The following is a 27,975-nucleotide window of genomic DNA, read 5'->3' on the forward strand; positions in this document are numbered from 1 at the left end:
CCTCCTGCCTAGAATTCCTGGAGAAGATCTATTCCTTTCTCTCTCCTTTTTTTTTTTTTTTTTTGAGATTCAGATCTTGTGGACACATCAATAAAACCCTTCCTGATTGGACTCCCCACCTTGTGGCCACTCCTTTGTTTTGTGCCATTTTTGTATTCCATACTTCCTTCTAAAATATTATGTAAATGGGGTTAATATTTATTAATCCAACAAATATTTACTGAATTCCCACTGTGCGCTCAGCATTAAGCTAAGCCCTGGATTCAGGACCATGTGTAAGCTGAACATAGACCTTAGGTGCCTGCAACTTTTAGTCTATACAGCTTACATTAGTAAAGCTAATTTCCATTCATCATCTTGGTTTGCTAGAAAAGAAATTACTTCTCTCTCCCATTAATCTCCATGAGAGACTAAGAAACTGATGTTGCCCTGTTGCTGATCATGTCAAGAGATATTTTCTTTAGTGTCTTGTTGCTTATTCAAATATTCATTTATTTGTGCTTTTATGACTTCACGCTGTTGGCTGCCACTATCCAGAGCCACTTGGATGTTTAAGAAGGACAAATTGGGGGGGGACCTTATTTGATCTATTATTTCTCAAGCTCTTTCCTCAAACTTACACCTGACAAAGGCCCAGGTAAGGGGATTCCTGGCAGAGATGAAGGTAGACCTAAGAACAGGATGAATAACTAAGCAAAGATTGGGGTAAAGGGTGGTCCAGGTTGGAGGGGGCAGTGTAAGCAAAGGCTGAAGGACAGGAGTGAGGAGATGATTTCTTTCAGCGGATAGGCACCCCTTAAACAGACTGCATAGGGTTAGCTCACAGCACACCTTAGACTCAGCAGAGCACTGAGACTCGGCTGCACCCACGTGGGTCATATATGACCCACGGAACTGCAATTCTAAGGCCTGCATCACCTGCCTCTGCTTCCTTGCTCTTTCCCAGGGCTGTACCGCAAACTTGCTACTCCTGTGTTCCTTCCTTCCCTTCCAAATCTTCCCAATTCCCGGTTTCCTCTTTCACCGACTATCCAAAATAGGAATAGACTTGAACCAAAAAAATCTTGCAGAGAAGATTTACAGAAGGAAATCCAGGTACACTAAATTTTGCACAGAAAAGAAATCCCAGTTAGGGAGAAACTCGTGATTTAGTGTAGAGTACTAGAATGCATTCCGGATAGATCAAAAATATCTGGGTGTATTACTCAGGACTGCCTGGTCTCAAGAGGCAGAAATTCAATCTGGAGAATTTTAAATAAGAAAGCAGTTGTGTCGGGTCATATAACTTGGAAAGACAGTGGTGTGCCTAGCCTCAGGCATGAAGGGATCCAGGGGTGCAAAATGACAGCCTCAGATGATCAACTCTCTCTCTTTCCTTCTGTTTCTGTCCCTCTCTGTTGTTAGCCTCATTATCTTCTATTGCAAATGTGTGTCACTCATGCAAGTGGGGAGCTTGGCAACTAGAAACTCCAAGCCTCCATCACCCAGTTGGAGGATACCCAAAGAAATGAGAAACTAACTCTTTCTAATTGAGGGTGAAAAATCCCAGGGAATAATTGCATGGGGCCTGTCTGTCAAGTACCCACAGGTGTCCTGGAGGTGGGGATGGGGGGTGGGAGGGTTCATGATGGGCCAGGCCTGGGTCATGTGCCCATCCATCTGCTGGCACCTCAGTGGATTCCTCACAGGTGTGGAGGTGGAGGTAGGGGGAGGAGCAGTGGCTGAAATGAATTCTGGGCAGACAAAAAATAATGTAATTTGGTTGGAAGAGAGACTTTGTGGCAAAGATCATCAGGAGATGCGTTAGGAGTGGGAAATGGGGCCAGATTGTGTAGATCAATATCCCGTAACTGAAACGGAGCACCAAATACTCCAAAAAGTCTGTGTATGTGTATGTACATACACATGTACAGCTGATTCTCATTATGCACAGTACTTAGGTTCTAGAAAGTCACTGCTGCTGCTGAATTAGCGAATCATTGCCCTACGGGAAATACAAGGATAGGTTCCTGTGAGCCTCTGGTCACATTTTCATCAACTGATCAATTCATAACCTTGTTTTGTGTGTTTCTGCTTAAAGATACTTTATTTAATATATATTGTTGATTCATTAACATGGGCCTCACAGCCAAAAGCACTATCACTCACGTCTGAAGGGCGCTTATCTAACACATGTGTTTTGTGCATCAGGCACATTGAGGCCTCCTTGCACTTAGGAACACTGGACAGCTCCACAGCACGACGCTTGGGGCCATTTTAAGTAGTGAAATCACCAACAAAAAGCACAAAAATAAGAAAACCATGGCACTGAATGGACCAGGAAATGGACACTGGCTTGTTTACAGAATGAGAGCTGACCAATGAAGGCAGGTGTTGCCCCATTCCGCTTCAGTTGGGGTCATGCCAGTGGATGGACTCAGTTTCTCTCTCTGCTCTGCAGAGGTCCAAGAATGACTGCAGAAGTGTCAGGAGAATATCAGTTTTGGGGGTTATACAAATTTTAGCAAGCAGGCAAATTCACAAAGACGGAATCTATGCATAATGAGGATGGACTGTATTTCCCCCCTCAGTATTTGGGAAGATTCCCTTGGCAGTGGTGGGCAGGAAGGAGGATGGCATTGGATGCAGAGATCAAGTGGAGAAGCAGCAGTGCTGGTGGGAGGCCCTGAGGGAGCAATGTGGAGGCAGTGAGGGATGAACATGAGAGGAAGGGAGGACAGACTTGATTCCCAACCGGACATAAAGGGCGGGGGAGGGCCACTACAAGGAGGAGGGAGGAGTCAGCAGCTTGAGTGTAGAAGAACGAAGAACCAAGTCTGGAACAGAATCTGACTTCAAGGGGCAGAATCTGACTTCAGTTGTTTGTTTGTTTTTTAACTTATTTATTTTAAAGTAGACTTCATGCCCCATCTGGGGCTTGAACTCATGAACCCTGAGATTAAGTCACACACTCTCCCCACTGAGCCAGTCAGGCGCCCGACTTCAGTTCTGTAATGAGCCATTTGTTGGTCCTGTCAGGCGCTTTTGTGTTCCTTGCTCCAAGATTTTTAAAAAAGCTGTACTTCAACTGACTTAAAAATAGGGAACAAGTACTGTTCTAGTATTACATGTCTCCACTTTCAATCAACTAGTAATAAAAAACACACACAGCACTTACTATATGCCAGGCATTGTTCTAGGCTCTTTATATTTATTAGCCCATTTATTTCTCACAGACTATGAGGCATCATTATCAGATGCCTCATTTTTAGATGAACAAACTGAAGTGGAGGGTAGTAACTTGCCTGCAATCCAACAGTGAGTAAACGGTGGAATCTGCTTATCGAATCTGTGTGTCTAACTACCATGTTATATTGGCAGTATCAGTTATGGTTTCCTTTTTTTGTTTTTAAAGATTTTATTTATTTATTTGACAGAGAGAGAGCATGAGCAGGGGGAGCGTCAGGCAGAGGGAGAGGCAGCCTCCCCGCTGAGCAAGGAGCCAGATGTGGGGCTCCATCCCAGGACCCTGGGATCATGACCTGAGCTGAAGGCAGCCGCCTAACCGACTGAGCCACCCAGGCGCCCCATCAGTTATGGTTTTCTTATGAACTCTCTTGTACCACACCACTGTCTCCCTGCCTCCCCACTGCCTGTGCCAATTCCCCCCACTCCCCTTCCATCCAATGTATGGCTTTGTCAATGTTGCTTACCATTTCTCATCTAAAATAGGGGCGCCTGGTGGCTCAGTCATTAAGCATCTGCCTTCGGCTCAGGTCATGATCCCGGGGTCCTGGGATCGAGCCCCGCATCAGGCTCCCTGCTCCGCGGGAAGCCTGCTTCTCCCTCTCCCACTCCCCTCCGCTTATGTTCTCTCTCTCGCTGTGTCTCTCTCTGTCAAATAAATAAATAAAATCTTAAAAAAAAAAAATAGAACAGTAATAAACCACGTTCACCCTAATTTCTTTCTTCTTCATTTTTCTCCTAAAAAACCCCAACAATGAGGGCGCCTGGGTGGCTCAGTTGGTTAAGCGACTGCCTTCGGCTCAGGTCATGATCCTGGAGTCCCAGGATCGAGTCCCACATCGGGCTCCCTGCTCGGCAGGGAGTCTGCTTCTCCCTCTGACCCTCTCATGCTCTCTCTGTCTCATTCTCTCTCAAAAAAAAAAAAAAAAAATTAAAAAAAAAAAAAAAAAAAAAAAAAAAACCCCAACAATGATCTTTAGCTATCTAAACCTATGTCAAACTATAGCTCACAAATCCCTGTGTATCACGTTTCTTTTCTGAATAAGCCTAAACTCTTCATTTTCTTATACTTAAACAATACCAGGTTGCTAGCCTCTATCAGCAGTTGTTTTTTCTCTTATTTTTTTAAGTAATCTCTACCCCCAATGTGGAACTCGAACCCACGACCCCGAGATCAAGAGTCCTATGGCCCACTGACTGAACCGGCTGGGTGCCCCACTTTTTCTTTTATATTTAAAGTAGTAATACGGACACCTGGCTGCCTCAATTAGTTAAGCGTCTGCCTTTGGCTCAGGTTGTGATCCCAGGGTCCTGGGATCGAACCCCGCATCAGGAGTACTGAACAAGGAACCTGCTTCTCTGAACCCTGCTTGTTCTGACAAATAAATAAAATCTTATTAAAAAAGTAGTAATAATCTAGACTTTTTAGGTACTAATCAAAGAATTCTTTTTGCCTTAAGCAACTCATTTGACATCCTCATGTTTAAAGAAGTAATACTGGCAAACCATACATAACTCTTAACCACAGAGAACAAACTGAGGGTTGCTGGAGGGAGCTAGGTAGGGGATGGGCTAGATGGGTGACAGGCATTAAGGAAGGCACTTGTGATCAGCACTGGGTGTTATATGAAAGTGATGAATCGCTAAATTCTACTCCTGAAACCAATACTACACTATATGTTAACTTGAATTTAAATTAAAAGAAAATAAATAAAGTAGTTCTCGTTGGAATACTATACTAATTAGTATTTACAAAACAATTGGAAAGTTGGGGCACCTGGGTGGCTCAGTCAGTTAAGCGTCTGACTCTTGATCTCAGCTCAGGTCTTGATCTCAGGGTTGTGAGTTCAAGCCCTGCATTGGGCTCCACACTGAGCATGGAGCCTACTTAATAAAACAAAAACAAAAAAAATCCTGGAAAGTAATAAATGGAACTTTTAAATAAATGCAAGTGTTTTAATGTGGATTTGCCTAGAACATCTACACAAACATCTCTTTTGTTTGCCAGATTTTAGTTTTTATTTTGCTTTGATTTCTCAAACATAGCTGGTTTTTAGGTGTGGAGAATGAGGGAGAGGTCTTGTTCAAGAAAGGTGGGAAGTATTTAATCCAGCAAACACATACTACTCTGTGGCAGCCCCTTTATTCAGCACACACAACCTCATGCAGTTTTCATGAAAAGATCTTGGGAGATGTCCGCAACAGCAGTCTGTCTAGGTTCGAGTACACAGCCACGGTATGCCGGCAGAGCTGCCAATGGGCCAAGGCTCCTGAATGCTTCACATACTTAAGTGCTTTTCGAGGCTACTGTTTTATGTTTTTGGTTTTTTGTCTTATAACAATAGCCATCATAACTTAAGAACCCAAAACTTTTAACCTTGCCTTGCATACCCCTCTTATTTATATTTGGAGAAGCTGAGCATCACACTGCCTGTCTCACTCACATCTCCCATCTCTGGGCTGAAATTCCTTGAGCACACTTTGTTCTGCAGGTGACATTTGGCCTGCTACCCCAGCCACGGCAGATTGGACCAGGGTGACCATCTGACCTGGACCAGTGAGGACGTTTTCAGTTTTAGGTGATGGAAAACCCTGTCAACCTGGTTTGGGTGAAAAAGAGAAGCTGATTGGCTTACACAGCCATAGGCCCGCTGGCTCCAGAAGCTGCAAAGGAGGCCACAAAGACCCGCTCTCTCGTTACCTCTTGGCTTCTCCCTCTGTGTTGGCTGCATTTGCAGGCAGGTTGTCCCTGGTGGTGATAAGCTAGCAGTTCCTTGGTGAGGATAAGATGGCTGCTTGTAGCTCTAGGCTCATATCACTTCAGCTTCGAGTCTAGGGGTAAAGGGAATGCTCCTTTCTCAACAGTTTTAACATCAGATTGGCTTCAGCTGGGTTGTCAGCCCATTTCCCAATAATCATCGCCACTCGAGGTCAGGTTCAGCTATTTGGACCATATACCATGAACACAAGGTAGGGGTGATTTCTTCGAGGAAAATCAGGGCACTATTACCACAAGAAGGGAGACAGATACTGGTGGCAAAAAAAATCAGCTCTTCACACATGACCCAAGGATAGGCAAAATAGAGGCTTGACTGTGGCCAAGGAGGAGGCCTGTTGGGAAAAACTCCCCAACAGGGACAGTGGCTGAATAAAAACACGAGATCCTCTCTTTGGAGAAAAGGGAACTAGAAGTCCAGAACTGAGTAGCGGGTAGGGGCATCATAAGCAGGAAACAGAGACCAGAGACAGGGAGGGAGATGGAGGGTCCGAGTCCTGTGGTAGGGCAGCAACTAAGCCCCAATGAGCGTCGCTGAGTGAAACCAGGCGAGTCCTGAGGCCCGTGGGACCTGCAACATCCTCACGTCTCCGTAGCACAGCTGAGCTGCCAAGAATTCCTACAATCACTATCTCCAGATACTGCCTCAAGATGAGGACCCACTAGATTAAGTAAATGGGATGAAGAATCCCAAGGACTTCACCAACACTTAATTCAGGAAAGGTAAAGACAAACAAGAAGGAAAAGAGATAAAGGGACAGAATGTGGTATATGGGGGAGTGGCAGAGAGCACTACTTCCTGTGCTCTGTGCTGGGCCAGGGTATGGGGTGGGGGCGGGTAAGTTGTCTCCCATTATCATTTCTACCCCTTCCTTGCCCCCAAGGTTTATTTCTAAGCACCCAGCTGGAGAGGCCCCTCACCCCCACCCCACCCTTATGGAAATGTCCTGGAAGTCTTGAATACTTAGCTTCAAGGTCATACCTGGCTACCAGGGAGGTAGGACGTGCAATCTTTCAGCTAGGCAGCTTTAAGCACAATGACAATGGCCATAGAGAGGCGACTTGCCATCTCAGCCACATCCCCAAACCCAAGTTCCCCCTCCTCTGTGCCACCACAGCCACCCATGGTCATGTCCCTTCTTGTGGTGTTTTTTCTGCTTCTCTTGTCCAGTAGCTTCCATATGGTTCAGAATGGCCACCTTAAACTTCCTTTTTACTTTTCCATTTTAGTTCCCTGCAGCTAATTGGCTATATCCCTTCTTGTCCAAATTTTCAAATGAAGGATCACCTTTTCACACCAGGCCCTACAAGTCATACAATTGCTGGTCAGCCAATGGATTCACTGGCCTAAAGACAGGTGCCCATCTTGGTCCAATTAACTGGCAAGGGGAGGAACGGGGGGACTGTACATTACAGATGGTGACTTATCTCAGATGGGGTTGAGACAAGGTATGTAATGACTGACATATCCAGACAACTGTTTTCCCCTGACATATTCAGGTGAATCAAGTAGGTGAGCAACAGATGTCCTCACATAATGTATTAGTTTCCTAGTATTGTTTTAACAAAGTACCACAAACTGGCTTAAAACAATAGAAATTTATTGCCTCAAAGTTCCGGAGGCTGGAAGTCTGAAATCACGGTGTTGGCAGAGCCATGCTCCCTCTGCACCGTGCCTCGCCTCTTCTCTTCTAGCTCCTGTGGTTTGCTCACAATCTTTGGTCATCACGTGGTTGTCTTCTTAAAAGACATCGGTTGTACTGGAATAGTGTCTACCCTACTCCAGTATGACCTCATCTTAACTAATAATATCTGCACCAATCCTATTTCTAAATAAGGTCACTATCTGAGGTAATGGGGGTTAGGACTTCAACATCTTTTTTTGGGGAGGACACAATTCAACCCTAACACATACCTACTTGGTTGCACAATCAATTTCTCCACAAATCAGGCAGACATCTAACCCTTATAGCAGACTTACTACCAGAAGTACAATCCTTACTCAAAAGGTATATGACGCTGCAGCAAGTACTATGATAAAGATGTTTTTACTGTGTCTTTCTGTATTCATCAAATGTTCTTAGTTATGCTCTTAAGTGGTCTTGATGTTAGTAACCTCCCTCCAGAAAAGAAAAAAGGTAAAAAGAAAATCAGTATTCAAAGGTAACATCGAGGAATAACTTTTATTTACTTTATAAACATATAAAATATAAGTCACTGCTTAAAGTCTATTAATTGGAAAAAATAAATTTATCCAGTAGACAAAATACAAAAGCACTAAAAATGCATCAAACTGCCTCTTAGCTCCTATAGTGTCTTATGTGGAGCCTTCATAAAGGCCAAGATGGCTGCTGTCTTCAAGGAGGAGAGAACCTTGAGTAACTGCAGGAAGTCATGACCATGTCGAAGAGAGTAACGGAGAAGCTAGAGGCAGCCACTGAAATGCAGTTTGGCATAAAAGGATATGAATGTGTAAATAACTTTTTCCTGTGGAATGCCAACCTCTCCCTTTTAAAAAAAAAAATGCCAAAGAGACATTTTAATAGTTTTAGAGAAGAGAAAAACTCATCTTGGAACTAAAGGAAATGTGCCAGAATAATAATGTAAGGTAGGAAGGGAATTGTGTCAATAATTTGTATATGTAAAATCCTTAAAACATTCCTATGCAGTAGGAAGCATTCTCTCTCTTTTTTTTTTTTGATAAGAAAATGAGACCATTTCACGAGTCTGACTGCCCATCTCTCTTCTCCCATTCTCACAGAACCTTCCTCCCTCTCCCTCGTGTCATCCACACAGCTGCATTCATGCCATTCTCCTCGGCAAGAAGCCTCGCTGCATCCCTATTACCTAGAACAGACTTTTCATAGCAGAACCCTTTTGTTAAGGGAAACTCTGTACAGATGTTATTTATATTGACTTATGTGATTTATATCAATTTATGTTTATCAAATAAACAAAAGGGGTATTTTATGAAGATTTTTAAAAGTTTAGATTAATAGTATTATGAAGTTAACAAGAACAAAGAAACTATTCTCATAAAAACAGCACTTTGAAATTAGGCAGTGAAACACAGATGAAGATGAATATTAGTGTTACTCAGCACCAGTAGTCAGTTAATTTCAGCATTTGGTGATAAAATAAAAAGAAAACCCTAATCCATGCAGACATCATAAATCTGTTCTCCACATTATATCCTAGTGATCTTTTAAAAATGCAAACCCAAGGGGTGCCTGGGTGACTTAGTTGTTAAGCGTCTGCCTTCAGCTCAGGTCATGATCCCAGGGTCCTCGGATCAAGCCCCACATCGGGCTCCCTGCTCCGCGGGAAGCCTGCTTCTCCCTCTCCCACTCTCCCTGCTTGTGTTCCCTCTCTCGCTGTGTCTCTCTCTGTCAAATAAATAAACAGTATCTTTTAAAAAAAAGAAATGCAAACCCGATTAACATATTTCATCAACTCATTAAAATGCCATCGATTTTAAGTTGCATCATTATTTTATGTATAGTCCAGAAAGAAAAAAATGCTAATTAAGTGTTGATTTGGGAGATTTATTAAGATGTTAAGAAAAGTGTGTCTCATAATCATTGGAATATGGTATGCCAGCCCCTTCAGCCTCTTCAAGAAAATCCGTGGCGTCTGGTTCTCTCAGGATCAGGACACTGCTCCTGACGTTCTAGGAAACCTCCATGGCTTCACCATTGTGTTCTCTGCCTTCGAGCTGCACTGGCCTTCTTTCCATGCACCCAGTCTTCCAGGTGGCAGATCAAGCTTCACTTCCTCTGGAAAGCCTTCCCTGACCTCCCTGATCAGGCCACATCCTTGAGCACTTGGGTGTCTCTCCTTGACCGCACTCCCCATGGTTGACATCTTCTTTGGTTCCCATCTTAGTTTGGCTTACGTGTTTATGTGATCAGCATCTAGCTCGGTGAGGGCAGAGAACATGAAGTTCTGCTCCCCCCTGTAACCCTAGTGCTTGGCACAGCAACCGCTAGTGTCTGATACACAGAAAGCACTCAAACATTTGTTGAATAAATGAATTGAAATAAAAATTTTAAAAATTCATGTTGCGGATTTTAGGATACTCTTCAGGTCAGAGGATCTCGAAGATCCATGAATGTGAGTAGTAAGACTTCTGTTTCACAGTTGAATCATTAACAGTATCTACCAAATTCTTGTCTCCTTCTCACAGATCCCACATTTAGACAAAAAGCATTGAAAATTACTTACTCTCTGTTAAAACTCCCCCTAGCTCAATGTTTTTATCACAAGGTGGTCAGTGTGTTTTTGTAAACTCTCAATTCCAAGATTCTGTGCTGAGCTGGTATGTCTGAGCTTCTCCTAATTCTCAGGCTCCCTCTCCGCTCTGATTATACCTGCCTTGTACAGGCACGAACCCAAAGAGGGTTGGTCAGAGCTCAGCCTTCTGAAACAATGACACATTTGTAAGAAATTCTCCTGTGTTCACAGTGATGACAGATGCTCTCCTGCATCTGCCTGGAGATCTTCTAGATCTAGTTCATCTAGATTATGGGAGCACAAGTTAAGGCTTTAATATTTGGTACATAAAACATCTAAGGCTGTACGTATTTCTTTTGCATAATAAGTTTTAAGTTAGTGAAAAATATTCCGAAAAAGGATATTTGAATAAAATGCTTGCAGAAACCTCAGAGGTACATTTATTTGCAAAACCAAAGGGTATGTGAAAACCACTGACTGGTTCTATTGAGTCTTTTTTCTTTCTTCTTCTTTTTTTTAATATTTTATTTTTTAAAGCAAACTCTGTGGGACCTGAACTCATGACCCCCAGATCAAGAGTCGTATGCTCTACCAACTGAGCCAGCTGGGCACCCCTGGCTGTAACAAGTCTTAATGCTTGATTTACCAGGGACTTCCTGATCTGTTCCCTGGCTGCTCCTCAGTGGGCCCAGCACCCAGCTTCACATTTTGCAATTGTACAATACTTAGGAGTCGCCCTTGGAATGAGTTCTGCCCTCACGTACCTTCGGCCCAAAGGACTGTCCCTAGTTTTTCTATTTTGGTCTCGGCTCCAGTCTTTGTGAATCTTCCCTGACATGCTGCCAGCTCAGAATTCCTTCCAATGCTCTAACCAGACAGCTTGGATCTCTGCTGTATGTGACCTTACTATAGTCTGTTTGTCTGTCTCCCCACTAGACTGCACACTTCCTGAGGGAGGGGAACTCATCTTTGCATTGTTGGCATGGTCCAGGACTAGGTGTGCAGCAAACACTGAAAGAAGGCTTTTCAGAGCCTTGCCAATCTGGATAGTTTCAATTTTTTGCCAGTAGAAAAATTTCTATCTTGTGGTTTTAAATTGTATTTCCCTGATCACTAGTAAGAGGAAGCATCTTTTCATGTTTTTATTAATTTATTTTTTAGACAGAGAGACCGTGCACAAGGGGGGGTGGTTGGGAGGCACAGAGGGAGAGAGAGAATCTTAAGCAGACTTCATGCCCAGCTTGCAGTCTGACCTGGGGCTGGATCTCACAACCCTGAGACCATGACATGAGCTAAAATCAAAAGTCGGACGCTTAACACACTGAGCCACCCAGGCGCCCCCTTAGGTAACTGTTTCTTCATGTTCCTTGCCCATTTTTCCATGAGGCTATTTATCTTACTAATTTGCCTTGACACTTGCAAACTATTGTTTTTTAAAGATCTTATTTATTTGAGGGAGAGTGAGAGAGAGAGAGAGAGCACGAGTGGGTGGGAGGAGCAGAGGGAGAGGGAGAAGCAGACTCCCGGTTGAGCAGGGAGCCCGATGCAAGGCTCCATCCCAGGACCCTGAGATCATGACCTGAGCTGAAGGCAGATGCTTCACCGACTGAAGCACCCAGGCGACCTGACACTTGCAAGACTATTTTAAAAGATCTCCCAAGTAGGAAATTCCATAACCTTTTGTAGTCCTTCATCCTGTTGTGTTTAAACCTAAATCCCACACACTGCAGTGGGCACTCATTTCCTCTTGTTTTGACCCCTGCTGTGTAAATGGAGACTAGCTGATTATCATCAATTATGGTGAAATCATTCTTAAAAAAAAAAAAGTATTAAATAACCCAGGCCTCTCTTATTTAATTAATCATAATTATTTTAACCTATACTCATAGATCTTATTTGCTAATTATTTTTCTCTTTATTACTAAACTCTACATTATTATTTTTTTAAGATTTTATTTATTTGACAGAGAGAGAGCACAAGCAGGGGAGCTGCAGGCAAAGGGAGAGGGAGAAGCAGGCTCCCTGCTGAGCAGGGAGCCCGATGTGGGGCTCGATCCCAGGACCCTGAGATCATGACCTGAGTCGAAGGTGGTAGACCCTTAACCGATTGAGCCACCCAGCTGCCCCTAAACTCTACATTCTTTTTTTCTTTTTTTAGTATTCTATTTATTTGTCAGAGAGAAAGCGAGCGAGCAAGCATAAGCAAGGGCAGGGGCAGGCAGAGGGAGAAGCAGGCCCCCTGCCGAGCAAGGAGCCCAATGTGGGGCTCGATCCCAGGACCCCAGGATCATGACCCTGAGCCAAAGGCAGACGCTTAACCAACTGAGCCACCCAGGCACCACTAAACTCTACATTCTTTAGTCTAGAATCTAGAGCTTAAAAATGGGGCCCAGGGACTGGCCAGTTGTAGGCATAACTGGAAGATGACCTTATGGTTCCTGATGTCTGTACTTCTATTCCTGTCTCCCATTATGGTGCCTCTACTCCTTGCAGGGCTATTTTCTTATTTCATTGCTTGATAATCACTCCTAAAATACCTATCAGCCAGACTGAGGAAGATTACAGAGCAAGGACTCCCTTTTAGTAATTATTGCTCTGCCCCAAGTACTTGACACTCTTAATCAAAATTCTGTGACTCTCTTACCATTTGTCCACATTAGTAAGGATTCTACATTAATAATGCCAATCCTATTCTCTAAAATCGACACCATTTTAGCAGATGGGTTTTAAAACAAATTTAATGGCTATGTTTCTTCTTTTTCTTTCCTAGATTACTGGCCACTTTGTCCTCAACTCCATTCTCCAAGTTAGCATGTATTTTCATAACCATGCTCTGAGTTTGGTCCTCTGTCCAGTGAGCCTTTGTAGGATGGTTGTAATCTGATTCCCTAATACATGGGTGAGTGTTTTCTATGGATTATAATTTTAAACACATTAAAAATCAAAATAGACTGCATCAAGTCTTCCAAATCCCCCTTTCAAGGTCATAAAGAATGAGTCTGACAAGGCTTTTCTCTTCATGAGTATTCACGTATCTGTCCAAGTTTTTTTTTTTTTTTTTTTAAAGCTTTAATTCAGGTCATCCTTTAACTTTAGAAATTGTATTATTATGCTAGAGTTGTTCTAACACAGTACCACAGACTGGATGGCTTAAACATAAATTTATTTTCTCATAGTTCTGTAACATAGAAGTCAAGGTGCTGGCAGGTTGGCTGCTTCTGAATCCTTTCTCCATGGCTTGTACATGGCTATCTTTTCTCTGTGTCTTTACATGGTCTTCTGTCTGTGCATATCTGTGTCCTAATCTCTTCTTATAAGGACACCATATTGGATTAGGGCCTACCCCAATGACCTTCTTTTTTTTTTTTAATAGACTGAAAAAAACTAAGGCACAAATATAGACTGAGAAACAGCAACATTAATGTGGGCATAAAGGCAAGCAGCATTTCAGTTGCCATAAACCCAAAAGAACCTGGAAATAAGAATCCATGGGCTATAAAGAAGGGAAGCATTTCAAGAAAAGGCTGATCAACAGCATGAAAGGTTGTAAGATATCCTTTAGATCTGGCAATTATAGAGTTATTAAGTAACATAACAGGAGTAAGAGGGAGGTAAGAGTTGTCTTAAGGAATGAATGAGAGAAAGGGCATGGAAGCAGTGAGTACTTTGTGAAGGAAAAGAATAAGAACAGAAAGGGATGTAGGGTCAAGGATGTGATTTTTTTTTTTTAAGGTGGCAACTTGAAGAGAAAGAGTACTTCAAGAGTAATTTATTGCATATTAATCTCTGAATCATTCTGAGTCATTCATTGTTTTCATTGAAAAATTCTTTTCTATTTTTAAAATGGAAACGAAGCTGAGATGTAGCTGTAGCATTTGGAAAAAGCCCAGACAGAGTAAGGCCGGCCGGCCAAAGGTTATTCTCTGCTTGACCATAATGTACAGATCCCAGGCAATTTACTTTAAACTCTCTAAATCCCAGTTTCTCATCTATATAACAATGGTACCCATTTTATAAGCTTGTTGCAAGAATTAAATGCCTCACCTGTTACAAGCACTCAATAATGTTGAATATTATTATAATGATTAGGTTTGTTATTAAGAGGTGGCTTTAGAGGGATCAAGCAAATTCTATTTGATTGTGGATTTTAAGATGGTTCTTAGGTGAATAACTGTTCATTGAGATCTTTAGTAAAACAAAACAAAACAAAACAACATACTGATTTTTTACTTAAGTAATCAGGTCTATTTCAATGCTAAATCATACCTTAACCCCACAGTGAAGATTTTTCTTTTTAAAATATTTTATTTGAGAAAGAGAGGGAGAGAGAGCACAGCCAGGGGGAGGGGCAGAGGGAGGAGAAGCACTCCCCACTGAGCAGGGAGCCTGACACGGGGTTCCATCCCAGGACCCTGGGATCATGACCTGAGCCGAAGGCAGATGCTTAACTGACTGAGCCACCCAGGCGCCCCCACAGTGAAGATTTTTGAAAGTGAAGACTGTCAACCAATCTCTCCAAATCCCTAAATAATTCTATAAGCCATTTAGAACTTCTAAACATAAATTTTTAAGATTTTATTTATTTTTGAGAGAGAGAGCATGAGTGGGGGAGAGGAGCAGAGGGAGCAGCAGACTCCCCTGCTAGGGAGGAGCCTGACACGGGACTCAGTCTCAGGACCCTGATATCATGACCTGAGCTGAAGGCAGACGCCCAACCGACTGAGCCACCTGGGTGCCCCTAGAAATTCTAAATATTATGTAGATGTTAGAATACTAGCATAGGTTATTTACTAAAAAAAAAAATCAATTTATTTAAACTAAAAAAAACAAAAAATCACCCATTTCTCCCAATTCCAAACCCCTGCCTCTGGCAACTACCAATCTGTTATATCTGTGAGCTTGGTATATATATATGCGTGTGTGTGTGTACTTTGATATTTATATATATTTATATAAATATATATATTAAATTTCACATATAAGAGAGATCATATGGTATTTGTCTTTTTCTGTCTGCCTTATTTCATTTAGCATAATACCCTCTGGGTCCATCTATGTTGTTACAAATAGCAAGATTTCTTTTTTATGGCTGAATAATATTCTGGGGTGTGTGTATGTGTGTGTGTGTGTGTGTGTGTACTACAACATCTTTGTCCACTTGTCCAATGGTAGACACTTAAGTTGTTTCCATATCTTGGCTATTATAAATAATGCTGCAATGAACACGAGGGTGCATGTCTTTTGAATTAGTATTTTTGTTTTCCTTGGATAAATACCCAGAAGTCGAATTGCTAGATCATATGGTAGTTCTATTTTTAATTTTTTGAAGAATCTCCATACTGTTTCTCACCAACAGCACACAAGGGCTTCCTTTTCTCCACATCTTCAGCAACACTTACTGTCTTTTTGAAACTAGCCATTCAGACAGGAATGAGGCAGTATTTCATTGTTGTTTTGATTTGTATTTCCCTGATGATTAAATGTAGAGCATCTTTTTGTGTACCTCTTGGCCATTGGTATGTCTTCCTTGGAAAAATGTCTATCCATATCTTCTGCCCATTGAAAAATTGGATTTGTTTTTGTTTTTTGCTATTGAGTTGTATGAGTTCTTTATATATTGTGGATATTAGTCCCTTATCAGATATATCATTTGCAAATGTCTTCTCTCGTTCAGTACATTTCCCTTTCATTTTGTTGATGGCTTCCTTTGCTACGTCGAAGCTTTTAAGTTTGATGTAGTCCCACTTGTTTACATTTTTGCTTTTGCTTTGGGTGTCAGATTGAAAAAATCATCACCAAGACTTATGTCAAGAAGCTTACTGCCTCTGTTTTCTCTCAGGATTTTTATGGTTGCAGGTCTTACATTTGTCTTTAGTCCATTTTGAGTTTGTGTATGGTATAAGAGAGTGGTCTATTTTCATTCTTTTGCATGTGACTAATTTTCCTAACATCATTTATTGAAGAAACTGTCCTTTCCCCAGTGTATATTCTTGTCTCCTTTGTCATAAATTAAATGACCATACATGTGTGGGTTTATTTCTGGGCTCTCTATTCTGATCCATTGATCTGCCTATTTTTGTGCCAATACCACAGTTTTAATTACTATAGCTTTGCAATACAGTTTGAAATCAGGGAGCATGACACTTCCAGCTTTGTTTTTCTAAATCAAGATTGGTTTGGCCATTCAGGGTCTTTTTATGAATTCATACAAATTTTAGGACTGTTTGTTCTATTTCTGTGAAAAATGCCATTAGAATTTCGATAGGGATTGCACTGAATATGTATATTACTTTGGGTAACACGTAAAAATTTTTAACAGTATTAATTCTTCCAATCCATGAATATGGAATATCTTTCCATTTATTTGTGTCTTCTTCAATTTCTTTCACTAATGTCTTGTAGTTTTCAATGTACAGGTCTTTCACCTCCTTGGTTAAATTTATTTATTGGTACTTTAAATCTTTTTGATGTAATTATAAATGGAATTGTTTTCTTAATTTCTTTTTGATAGTTCATTATCAGTGTACAGAAATGCAATGGATTTTTGTGTATTGATTTTTGTATCCTGTGACTTTCCTGAATTATTTTTACTAGTTCTAACAGTTTTCTGATGGAATCTTTAGAGTTTTCTAGAATATGTCATTTGCAAATAGTGATAGTTTCACTTGTTCCTTTACAATTTGGATACTTTTTCTTTTTCTTGCCTAATTGCTCTAGCTAGGATTTCCAATACTATGTTGAATAAAACTAGTGAGTGGGCATCCTTGTCTCGTTTGTGATTTTAGAAGAAAAACTTTCAGTTATTACCACTGAGTCTGATGTTAACTGCGGGCTTGTAATACAGTATGTGGACTTTATTATGTTGAGGTATGTTTCCTCTATATTGCTTTGCTGAGAATTTTTATCATAAATGAAAGTTGAATTTTGTCAAATTTGTACAATTAATAATCTTTAGGTACTGAGTATATTATCTCTTTGCCTGCAAAATATTAGCCAACATTTTGTCCCAGAAAATTTATTAATTTTAAGTATCATTCATGAAACAAACTTTATTTTTTATTTTTTTATTTTTTAAAGATTTTATGCTTAAGTAATCTCTACACCCAACATGGGACCTCAAACTTACAACCCCAGGATCAAGAGTCACATGCTCTACCGAGTAAGCCAACCAGGCACCCACAAAACTTTATTTTTAAAAAAGATTTTATTTATTTATTTGTCAGAAAGAGAGAGTGCACAAGCAGGGGGAGTGGCAGGCAGAGGGAGAAGCAGGCTCCCTGGTGAGCAAGGAGCCCGAAGTGGGACTTGATCCCAGGAGCCTGGGATCATGACCTGAGCCAAAGGCAGACACTTAACTGACTGAGCCACCCAGGCATCCCAAAACTTTATTTTAAATGTACTTGGTCTGCCATTCTTTTCCTTTATGGCTTCCAGATTTGAGTTTTGTGTAGACTCTACTTCCAGACTCAAATATTATTCTCCCTTATTTTCTTATGGTACTTTCCTAGTGTATGTTTGTGTGTATAACATATACTTCTTCAATACATATAAAATATTTTTAATAGTATGAGATAGGGATTTAGTTAATTTTTTCTATTTTGTGGCTTTTTTGATAGCCAGTTGTTACAATAATTATTCAATGGTTCTTCATTTCCCGACTGATTTCAAATGTTAAGTGGGCATTTTATTTTTTATTTATTTATTTTTATTGGAGGGATTGGGAAAGGAGGGGCAGAGGAAGAGAGAGAGAGAAAATCTTAAGCAGGCTCCAAGCACAGCGCAGGGCTGGACATGGGGCTCGATCTCACAACCCTGAGATCATGACCTGAAGGGAAATTAAGAGTCAGACGCTTAACTGATGAGCCACCCGGTTGCCCCTTAAGCAGGCATTTTAGATGAGACTCAAAGGAGGGGGAGAATTTGGATGTGGGGGTCTGACAGGAAGTGACTCACATGACTGGGGCCAAATTCACAGGGACAGCATGAGAAAATGATGGATGTTCTTTAAGGAATGCTGAGTATGGTGGTCCTGGAGCCAGGAAGCACTCAGTTTATAATAACCTCAATAATAATTTAAAGAAAAACAGCAACCTTGAATTTTAGTATATAGCTAAGACCTTTTTTGTTTTTTTTTTAAATTTTTTTAAAAATTATCCATTCAGAATAGAAACTTTCTACAGCCTTGAAATAAAAGGAAATACCTTAAACCTGATTTGAAAAAACCTACAGCACACATCATACTCTATGGCAAAATACCGAAAGCCTTCCCCATAAGTCTAGGAACAAGACAAGAATGCCTGTTGTCATCTTCTTTCTTCAACATTTTAGTGGAAGTCTTAGCCAATGTCGTAAGGCAAGGACAAATAAGATATGAGGATTAGAAAGGAAGAAATATGTCACTATTCACAGAAGACATGAATGTGTCAGAAAATCTAAAAATATATGAATTATTAAAATTAGTAAGTGGCTTGGTAAGATCACCAGATAAAAGGATATTTACTAGAAGCAAATATCAATTGTTTTTATTAGTAGCTACAAATAGAAAATACAATTTTAAGAAGCAATATAACTTTAGTCAAACACCTAAAAATCTAACAAAATATGTAAGATTTCTATATTATAAGAAATCCCTACCAAAATTAAGGAATACTTAAAAAAAACTTCTAAAAAGAAGGATATACTATATTTGTGGATTGGAAACTTGATATTGTAAAGATGTCAATTCACCATAAATAGAGCTATATATTCATTGCAATCCCAATCAAAACACCAATAGGTATTTTTGTGGAAATACAAGCTAAGTGTAAAAATAAAAAAAATAGAAATAAAATAGGAGTCAAGAGTTTCTATAATCATTTTCATGGAAAAGGTGAAATTTAGATGTGTCTGGGTGGCTCAGTCAGTTAAGTGTCTGCCTTCAGCCCGGGTCATGATCCCAGAATCCTGGGATCGGGTCCCACATTGGGGGTCATTGCTCAGGGGGGAGCCTGCTTCTCCCTCTGCCCCTCCCCCTGCTCGCATTTTCTCTCTCTCTCAAATAAATAAATAAAATCTTAAAAAAAAAAAGGTGAAATATGGCTGATTTGGCATTGGAAGAAGACAAAACAATGTAAATATTTAAACATTTCTTCAGTATTTGCTGCTCTTGTACCAGGCACACTGCTGGGTATTTTCCAGTTAGCATTCCCCAAAACCTCAGCTCCTGAGTTGCTCAGAGATAAAAGGGTTCCACAGTCACAAGCCTATAGGAAAAGCTTCATGGTACAGTCTCCTCTTGAGAGATTCATGGTGGACAGCAGGATTTTAAAGGCTCTGACAAATTCCGGAGAAGAGAAGAAAATAGATTGTTTAACCCAGGATTTTCCAATCTTATTTGATCATACAAGCTCTCTTTGAGAAACACTGGCCTGGAGTGCTTTTTATATGTATCTGTTCTTACCACATCTGTGAAATAGCCAAGAGCTGAATTGTTCATTTTATGGATGAAGAAATGGAACCTCAGGCAGCTAAAGACTTATATAGGTCACAGAGCTACTAATACAGAATCTTCAATGCAAATCTATATATATAAAAAAAAAAATCCAGTACTTTTTCCAGGGTGAAACACTACTTACATGCAAAATAGCATTTTAGAAATGGAATAAACCTTTGTGATCTCTTGGAGTAGTAACCTTATAATGTTGATGAGACAACTGGGGCCAAGACAAATTAAGTGCCTTGCCCCAGGTCAAGAGCTTACAGACAGCAGGAGGAATAAAAGAATCCATGACTCAGTGACTCCCAATTAAGTGCTCTACTGCTCCATATAATTAGGAGACAAATATGTGTCAATGTAGGGTGAGACCAAATTAACTGCCCAGATGGAGTAGGTGCTCACAGATGCTGAATGAACGATTTACCTGAGAAAAGAAGATACTGGAGCTCTGTCAGGCTGTCATGTAATTTTGAAATGAGGGTTTAGGAGCCACTTGACAACTGGGTTATAATATGGTAGAGCACTGAATATTGTCATTTTTAAGAATTTAACCCCTTATTTGTATTATTTTATCCCTCTCTCCCAAAAAGTGCACGTCACTTTGAAAAACTAAAAGGAATTTAAATTTCTGATCAAAAGCAATTTCACAGCTGGAATTGGGTACATCCTGGAGTGTCACAGGTTGGGAATCATTTTTCTGAAGTGTGTCAGATCTGAGGACTAGAAGGATAATGCAGTAGGCATGAACACCTGGCCAAACCTGTAGGGCAGGGAAGGGTGTTCACTGCAGGTGCTGCTGTCACAAAGAGCAGGAGGGAAAACCAAAACACTCGTGAGGAGGGCCTCGAGCAGGGCTGGGCTGAAAGTTCTAAGAGTGAGGAAGGGAAAAGCCTCTATTTAACAGCAGAGGGAAAAATGAGGAACTTTGGGAGACAAAGAGCCAGCCCCCCAAAAGAGGAGAAGTCGATCTTAAGTAACAGGGAAGAGGAAAATAAGCAAATGCAAGCATTCCACTGAATTCTGGACTTTAAAAGGAGCAGCAGTCGTTCTGTGTAGCAACGTTTTGGCTGTGGCTGAATGGGCGAAATAGCCTGACATCTGCAGAAACACTCAGTCTATCAGTGGGAGACATTCCCTTAGGGACAAGGAAAGAGTAACCAGAAACAAAAAAGGAATGGATGTTTTATGCTCCTTTGCTTTATCTTCTCCATGTATGTTACTCTTGGGGACCTTATGTGGGAAGCGGGGCTAGAGCAGGGGATGATTTAGGAGTTCCTGGGTCCCCTGGGGAAATACCATCACGATATCAATTTGACTGCACCTCATCCTCCTTCCAAAATGTGCAACCTGGTGTCTAGTTAATATAATTTTAATTTACTTGACAAGTTCTGTTCTTTAATAGTTCATTAGTACTATCTCACCCCCAACAAAGCAAGAGAAGATAATCCTTTACTTTCTCAAAAGTCATTATTACCTACATTAAAAACTAAAAAGCAAAAACATGTAAAATCAGGAGTTTCTAGACATTAAAATTTCCTAAGTAACCATCAGCCCACTTGCACCCTCTAAATTTGTTGAATCAGAACCGCTCCCCCCCAGTCAGTAGACTCTGGTGACACAGTTACTAATGCTGCCCATCATGTAATGTGGGAGGTGGCTCAGAGGGGGTACCAGTGCAACAGATGCAAGTTCAAGTACAGAGCAGGACAATTTCTCAGAGAATGTGCTATCCATTCACATTTTCATTTTCAATTTTTATTGCTTTTCTCGGATTATAAAAATAAATGTTCATTGTAGAAAAACTCAGATCTTTCAAAAATATGTAATGCAGAAAGTGAAAGCAATCAAAATTCCATCCCTCAGAGTGAAGCGCTTCAACTGTTTCCTCTAACATTTATTTAAATTTCATTAACATTTATTTAAAACAAAATAAAACTATTGCGGTGGTCCTTTTTTCAAGCGGGATCATGGTAATGTTTAACTCAGCAACTTACTTTTCTTGCTTAAGATCTGGTCTACTAAAGAGACCCATCATATTGTTGTTAAAAGGTTGTATAGTATTCTGTAGTATCATTCTGGTATGAATGATTTAGTTTAACCAGATTTCCACTAATGGAAAAATGTTTTGACAATTATTTCACTCTGGTGGACTTCTTGCTCACATATCCTAGTACATAGGTGAAAGCATTTTTGCATTTAAAATCCTAGAAATGGATTTGCAGGGTCAAAGGGTGCATGTATTAACATTTTTATTAGGCTGTGCTTGAATCTTAAATCTTTAAAATTGCTGTGCAGTTTGAAACAGTACCGGCCTGATTCTTTGTTGCAAAGTCTAAAACATCAGCCACTAAATCTAGTTTTAATTCCTTTTTCAGAAGTCTTTGGAGAGGACAGTTTCCTATCACAGGCTGGCATGGAACCTCATGTGTTTTCTGTCAGTGCTACAACTCTAACGCACGTTAAAAATATTTGTTATTTTTGAGGGGTGAGCTTTTGGAATTTTTTTTTTTTTCAGATGACATTAGCTTTAGGTATCTTTTTGGAGTTTTTAGTAGACTTAAGTAAGATAGGCAAATTAAGGTAATCTATCACTCATTCTTCCTCCTTTCATTCGCTGGAGTGACTTATCACATATTGGTGCTCTTGGGACGACTGCTTAACACAGGTGCAAGAATCTGCCAATTCTCATCTACTTAGCATACAGTTACTGTTTCTAGCAGTTTTCCAGTATTTGTCACATTAAGCTTAAGTCACCATGGGTGACTATCTTAAGCAATACCTCCACTTCAAGAGAACGAAGATGACAGAATTTCAACAGTAAAAGCCTGGTAATAGTACCCTCCCAAGCCTCCTACTCTAAAGTGATTTTTGCTTCCTCTGGACTCAGATTTTAAATCATCTGTCCTATTCATTAACTAGGCGATGAACTTCCTTTGTTCTTAAAAAGCCATTTCAGTGTTTATATAAATCAAATCACTAACTATATTCTCTCACCTAGATTATATGCTCCACAAGAGGAGGGATTTTGTTTGGTTCACTGATGTTTCCCCAGCATCCAGAACAGTACCTGCACATAAAAGTTGCTTAATACATATTTGTGGAATGAAAGATGAATTCTTTGAAGGCAGAAATCTTATATTTTGCATCTCCATAGTAAATGCCAACTTGCTGATTAAATTAAGGAAAGGATCTTCATTCAGGAACACAATTTAAGATTTTCTTAGAAGCAAAGTGTGGAGTATCCCTTGCCTAAATAATATTCAAGGTTCTTTCCAGCTCTAACTTACTATGAATCTAGTAGTTTTCAAAGAATTAGAATCCAATATAAGAAAATATATATACTACTAAAACTACAGTGAATATAATTGGGTAAATCTTTGATTTAGAAAGCAGTGCAGTGATTCTCCTAAGCCTTCAGATCATTATAAAGATCAAATGTGAGAAACTATATTGATCGCAAACTATATTCTATAAGTGCCTTTTGGGGAAAAAACAAAAAAATCATGGCATCGAGTTGTTAACTGGGAATGCCTCTATAAGCATAAAAATATGTATTTAATGTTACTGTATAAGCAAGAAGGCAAAGAAAATATTTATGTACAACATTTATATTCTGGACTATAAGAATGGTGGTATGACCCTAATGAGAGAGATATCTGCCTTCATATCCATGTCAAATGTTTAGTTATTTGAATTTAAAGCCAATAAAAATAAAAGCAGTGAGAAAGAATAAAAAAGAGAATCAGAGGGACAGAAAGATCCATCTAAATCTGGGGCATATTTCGAATAATATACAACATTTTTGGAAATAAAGGAAGAAAGAGAGAGGAAAAATTTTAGAAAGTCACTCCAGAAAAAGTCCATCTTATAAAACTCATTTTAATTCTAGTCTTTTAGTACTTATTTATGTCAGACCACCTCTTAGTGGATGTTTGGTTTCCTGTGCTGAGCCTTAGAAAAATTATCTTGTGGTCAGAAAATAGCATATTCTCAAGTCGGTTGACTGAAAAGACTGTTTTTTTGGCTTACTATTTTTTACAACAAATTTTACTTTAAAAAGAGAGTGAATTAATCAGATTTGAGAACTGTAGTGGATATAATCTGTCTGCTTAAAAAAGAAAATGAATCAGCCTGAAAAGGATTTTATATAGAAGCAATTGACATGAAGAATAGGGCCTGAAATGAAAGCCAGTTTTTGATCTGCGAAAGAAAGAAAGAAAAGGAAAAGAAAATGAAAAAGAAAAGAGGGAAAGCTTTAAGAATCCTTGGGTGGGGGAGGGGGGGTTTCATAAAACACAGTAGTTAGAAGAAGGCGTGTGCCCAAGTTAGACTACAGAGCAAAGTCTGAACATCAACAACAGAAGCATTCTTGGGGAAAACTAATGCCAGGAGCACTCTTATGGTTAATTTACTAAAATAAAAAGGTAAACAAGTATTCATTTGTTGAAGCTCAGGACATGACAGTACACATGACAGTACACTTGTAATACTGGACCTTCAAGAAAAAGAAATCCTCAAAAAAAAAATTTTTAAAGACAAATTATGGAAAAAAACTGTAAACATTAGAACATTTTAACTTAGGTGAGGTAGATGAAAATAGAAAACGAAGTATGAATATGGTAAGATGTTACTGCTTTCAATCATTAATGTTAGAAAGTGAAAAATTGTTAGGATTATACATCTTAAGACAATGGAAAATGGTCCTAAAAATGTACAAAAAATGAATTTTAGCGTTTAAGAAATTCCAATTAATGTGTAAAAATTCCCCTTCCAAAAATGTTCAATTAAATATTTAAGTATGACAGGCTATCATGTTTTATTATTGATATACTTGCAATATTTATAAATCTCAGGTTAAAAAAATAAAATATTTATTATTTTTAAAAGATGCTTTTAAAGCTAAAAAAAAAAGCATTCTCTGCCTACTTAAGGGCTCACGGGAAAATTCATGCAATATTCAATATCTACACCAAAACAAATATATACAAAGTTCTAAATTTCATTTTATAGAAATACCATCTATTAAAGTACAAGGTGCTTTATCTCAGTGACAGGCTTAAGCTCAGCCAGGAATCAGAAAACGTGTTCCGAGTGAAAGGCCCAGTTCAACTTGATCATTTCATGAGCACAATAAATCATCCAAAAAGCCCACCTTAAATAGCTAAAGTAGTCATAAAAATAGGCTGATGGTTACTTTACTCCAGCGATAACATAATCCTCGGTCTTATTGTTGTGGAGCAGATGTCATCATGGGTGGGGCTGACGCGCAGAGCAGCTGAAACATTTTTGTACCACCCCCCGCACACTTTCAATGGGATAGAAGGGGCTCCAAGAAGGTAAGGGGAAAGCTCTCAACAATTAATTCCTACTAGAGATAAGGAAGTTTTGATGTGGTCGGGGTACGCGTGAAGACCACAATGAGATTTTAAAAACCCCCCATGATTAACTCCTACCCTGGAAAAGAGATCGTCCCTTTCTCCCCTCCCCTGCCGACTCCTCCTTGGGACACTTGGCTGAGTCTTTCTTTCTCTCCTTCCCACGCTGAGGTGAGGCTGCACGCAAGCCAGGGACGCCTGTTTTTCTCTTCGCGCGGAGGGAACTCTGCGGGTAGGAACCCCGGGTGGCAGGAAGGGAGCGGGCGGCGATGTGGGAAGGCAAAGAAAGCTCGCCAGAGACGAGCCGGGCTGGGGTTGGGAAAAGACACGCAGGCCACCGAGGAGCCGGCCGAGGAGGCCGAGGTGACGAGGGAAATCTCCCGGCTCGGAGCTGAGACCGGACGCTTCCGGCGGGCCACAGTCGCTCTCGGCCTAGCGCGGCTCGCGTTCCGCGCTCCACCGGAGCGGCAGGGAATTAGAGAGGGTAAACCGCGCCTCGCACTTGCCTGGGAGCGGGTGACCAATAACTGGTAATAGTCTTTGCTCGGCGCTGGGCCTTGTCCTACGATTTCGAACAGAGTCTCCGGCAGCCACGACGCCATCTTGGGACGCCACCGCCGTCGCTAAGACAACCAGGAAGGGGCGGGGCTTGATTGGGGTCATGGGGCCAAAGCCCTAGTTTCAATCGAACCCCGCTTTTGGGCTAGCAGGGGGTTTCTGCCTTGGGGTGATCGACCTCTTTCTCAAGAGTCAGAGGGAACTCTGGTCCGTGAAATTTCAACCCTCAGGTCCCCGGTGACCCGAAAGGGAATTAGTTCCTGCTACCATGGAGGGGAGGGGGTGACCCCGGCGGAGGGATACCAAGCACAGCCCCACATTCCCCTTCCTGGTCCCTCGAAGGGATCGGGAGGAGATCTCAGGCCGCTGGGAGAGAGTCGCTCGGGGCGGTGGGGGAGGGAGGGGCGATGTGATGGGCCGCGAGTAGGCAGCGGGGCCTTTCCCGCGGACGAGCTCGTCAGCCCGAGCCGGCGGGCAAAATAGTTCCCGGAGGGTGTTGGAACGGGCGGGGAGGGAGGCGTCGCGGGCGGAGGCGCACGCCGGCCGCGGTGCTGCGGCTCAGCTGATAATTGAAGGGACCCGAGGAGTCGCCGCCGCCGCCGCCGCCGCCGCCGGGGGGGGGGGGGGGGAGCGAGTGGAAGTTACTGCCGCGCCACCGAGTCCGGACCGGAGACTTTGGGGCCCAACTAGGTAATTGGGGCGCAGTTCCGAGCGGCCGGGCCAGGCTTGTGGGAGGGGGTTGTGCTGAGGGGTTGGGGGGGGCGGTCGAGGGGGGGGGTGGGGAGGAGCTGGAACAGAAAGTCCCAGGAAGCCCGGTTGTGTCATCGCCGCGATTCGGCCCCCGCTCGGCCTGCTCCCGGCGGCGGCGGCGGCGGCGGCGGGGCCGCGGAAGGACCGGGCTGGGGGTTGACGGGCGAGGCGCTCGAGGGAGACCGGGGCCGGGCGGGAGCGGGGGGGTTAGCTGGGTCCCCCCTCCGGTCCCCCGCGATGAGGAGGGCCCTTCACGGAACCGGGGTAAGGCATGCGGGTCTTGGGGAGCCCGGTGGTGGCCGGGGGGGCCGGAAGTGGGCTTTGGAGCTTGGGGGGCGTCTAGGAAGCGAGAAAGTGGGGGGCCGGAAGTGCAGGTGGGGGGTGTGAAGACGGCAAGGGTTCCCCGGAAATGGGATGGGGGGCCCGGAAACCGGGAGAGAGGAGGCTCCAGGGCCGCGGACGGCCCGGAAATGGAAACTAGGGAGCAGCTCGAGTGACAACAGTTGTGGGAAGCGAGGGTCAGAGGAGGGAAGAGGCCGGAGTGACTTTAGACCGCAGTAAGGGGTTTCCTGCCAAGGGGGGAGGGTTGTGGGCGGGCGAGGCCGGAGACGGGGTCTGCGCTGGGCAGTTTCTTTAGCCGTGGGAAGTTGAGGCTGAGTGAGGATGACGAAGAGACGGGCATGCAGGGGGGGCTGGAAAAGAGGCCGAGAAACTTGGCTGAGAAGAGCAGAGCATGCTTCTAAATAGATTAGAATGGAAATCGGGGGTGGGGGTCCAGGACTTGGGAGGGAGGTGGACCAACTGTCACTCCAATCGTATTAGCATTCAAAGCGAATCAGGCGATTAATTTATTTATATGTGGATTATATAAAACCTATTACATCGTTTGTCCATTCAGTTCCCCCTCTTCTGCATCCTCCTCCATGGTGAGTGGGTTTCTAGTTCAGAAACAAGTTACAGGGGAGTTCAAATAACGAAGGTTGGAAAATCCCAAATCCTGTCCTTGGTGGCGCTTCCTTCCTCAGAATAACAGGAATCCTTAATTTGCTACAGGGAAGAAGATTAATAAAGATTTAAAAACACATGCAAATCGGGAGGAAATAACACATTTGAACTGCTGGGGGGACGGGAGGGAATTGGTTACCCTTGTGTGGTAAGGAGAGAACGGAAGGGGCTGCTCCTAAACCCTTAAGACAGGTTGGTTGGTTTTTGATAACGCCGTTTTACTTTGGGGACGTTTAGCTTAAGCATCGTGTCTGGCGGTGGGCAGAGTTTAATTGCTTCGTTAGTTAATTGAAGGAGGGACTGTGTCAGTGAGTAAACGTTCGTGTGTGAGGGGTGCGGGGGTACGTTTAATAGCGCAGTGAATGTGTTCTGAGTGGACTTCTAACTGCTCCCCTGCTGTCTCCTTTCCTAGTCGGCCTTCCCCGGATCTTGCCTGGGCTGCCAAATCACCCGATCCCCGGGCTTTACTCCGTTTTGTAGGCCCTTCAGTGCTGTGTTCAACTTTCTATTCCTCTCCAGTCTCTCTGTAGATATTTTTGGCATTTCATTTTTTTAAGACTCAGAAAGTTGAGGCTGAG

At 41.9% G+C, this 27,975-nt stretch overlaps 2 protein-coding genes across 17 annotated transcripts in view; one reads left to right on the top strand and one right to left on the bottom strand.

Annotated features, from left to right (window-relative positions):
* FBXO36 (F-box protein 36) overlaps positions 1-25,921 on the bottom strand; it is a 128,512-nt gene extending 102,591 nt beyond the window's left edge. The window contains exon 1 of the mRNA XM_032400518.1: positions 25,591-25,921. Within this exon, the coding sequence (XP_032256409.1) occupies positions 25,591-25,686 (96 nt within the window). The 5' untranslated portion in view covers positions 25,687-25,921. The remainder of the gene's footprint in view (positions 1-25,590) is intronic.
* Positions 24,933-27,975, top strand: part of TRIP12 (thyroid hormone receptor interactor 12) — a 140,950-nt gene continuing 137,907 nt past the window's right edge. For 12 of the 16 annotated variants that reach the window (XM_032400351.1, XM_032400403.1, XM_032400411.1 and 9 more), the window contains exon 1: positions 26,246-26,332. The gene's annotated coding sequence lies outside the window, so the exon portion shown is untranslated. Of the gene's footprint in view, positions 25,046-25,170; positions 25,317-26,245; positions 26,333-26,482; positions 26,657-26,841; positions 26,950-27,975 lie in introns of those variants that run through there. The other 4 variants (XM_032400385.1, XM_032400356.1, XM_032400377.1 and 1 more) reach the window with 4 other exon arrangements.

The sequence above is a fragment of the Phoca vitulina genome, unplaced genomic scaffold (assembly GCF_004348235.1).
Source record: "Phoca vitulina isolate PV1807 unplaced genomic scaffold, GSC_HSeal_1.0 scaffold1, whole genome shotgun sequence".
Classification (NCBI taxonomy): Eukaryota; Metazoa; Chordata; class Mammalia; order Carnivora; family Phocidae; genus Phoca; species Phoca vitulina.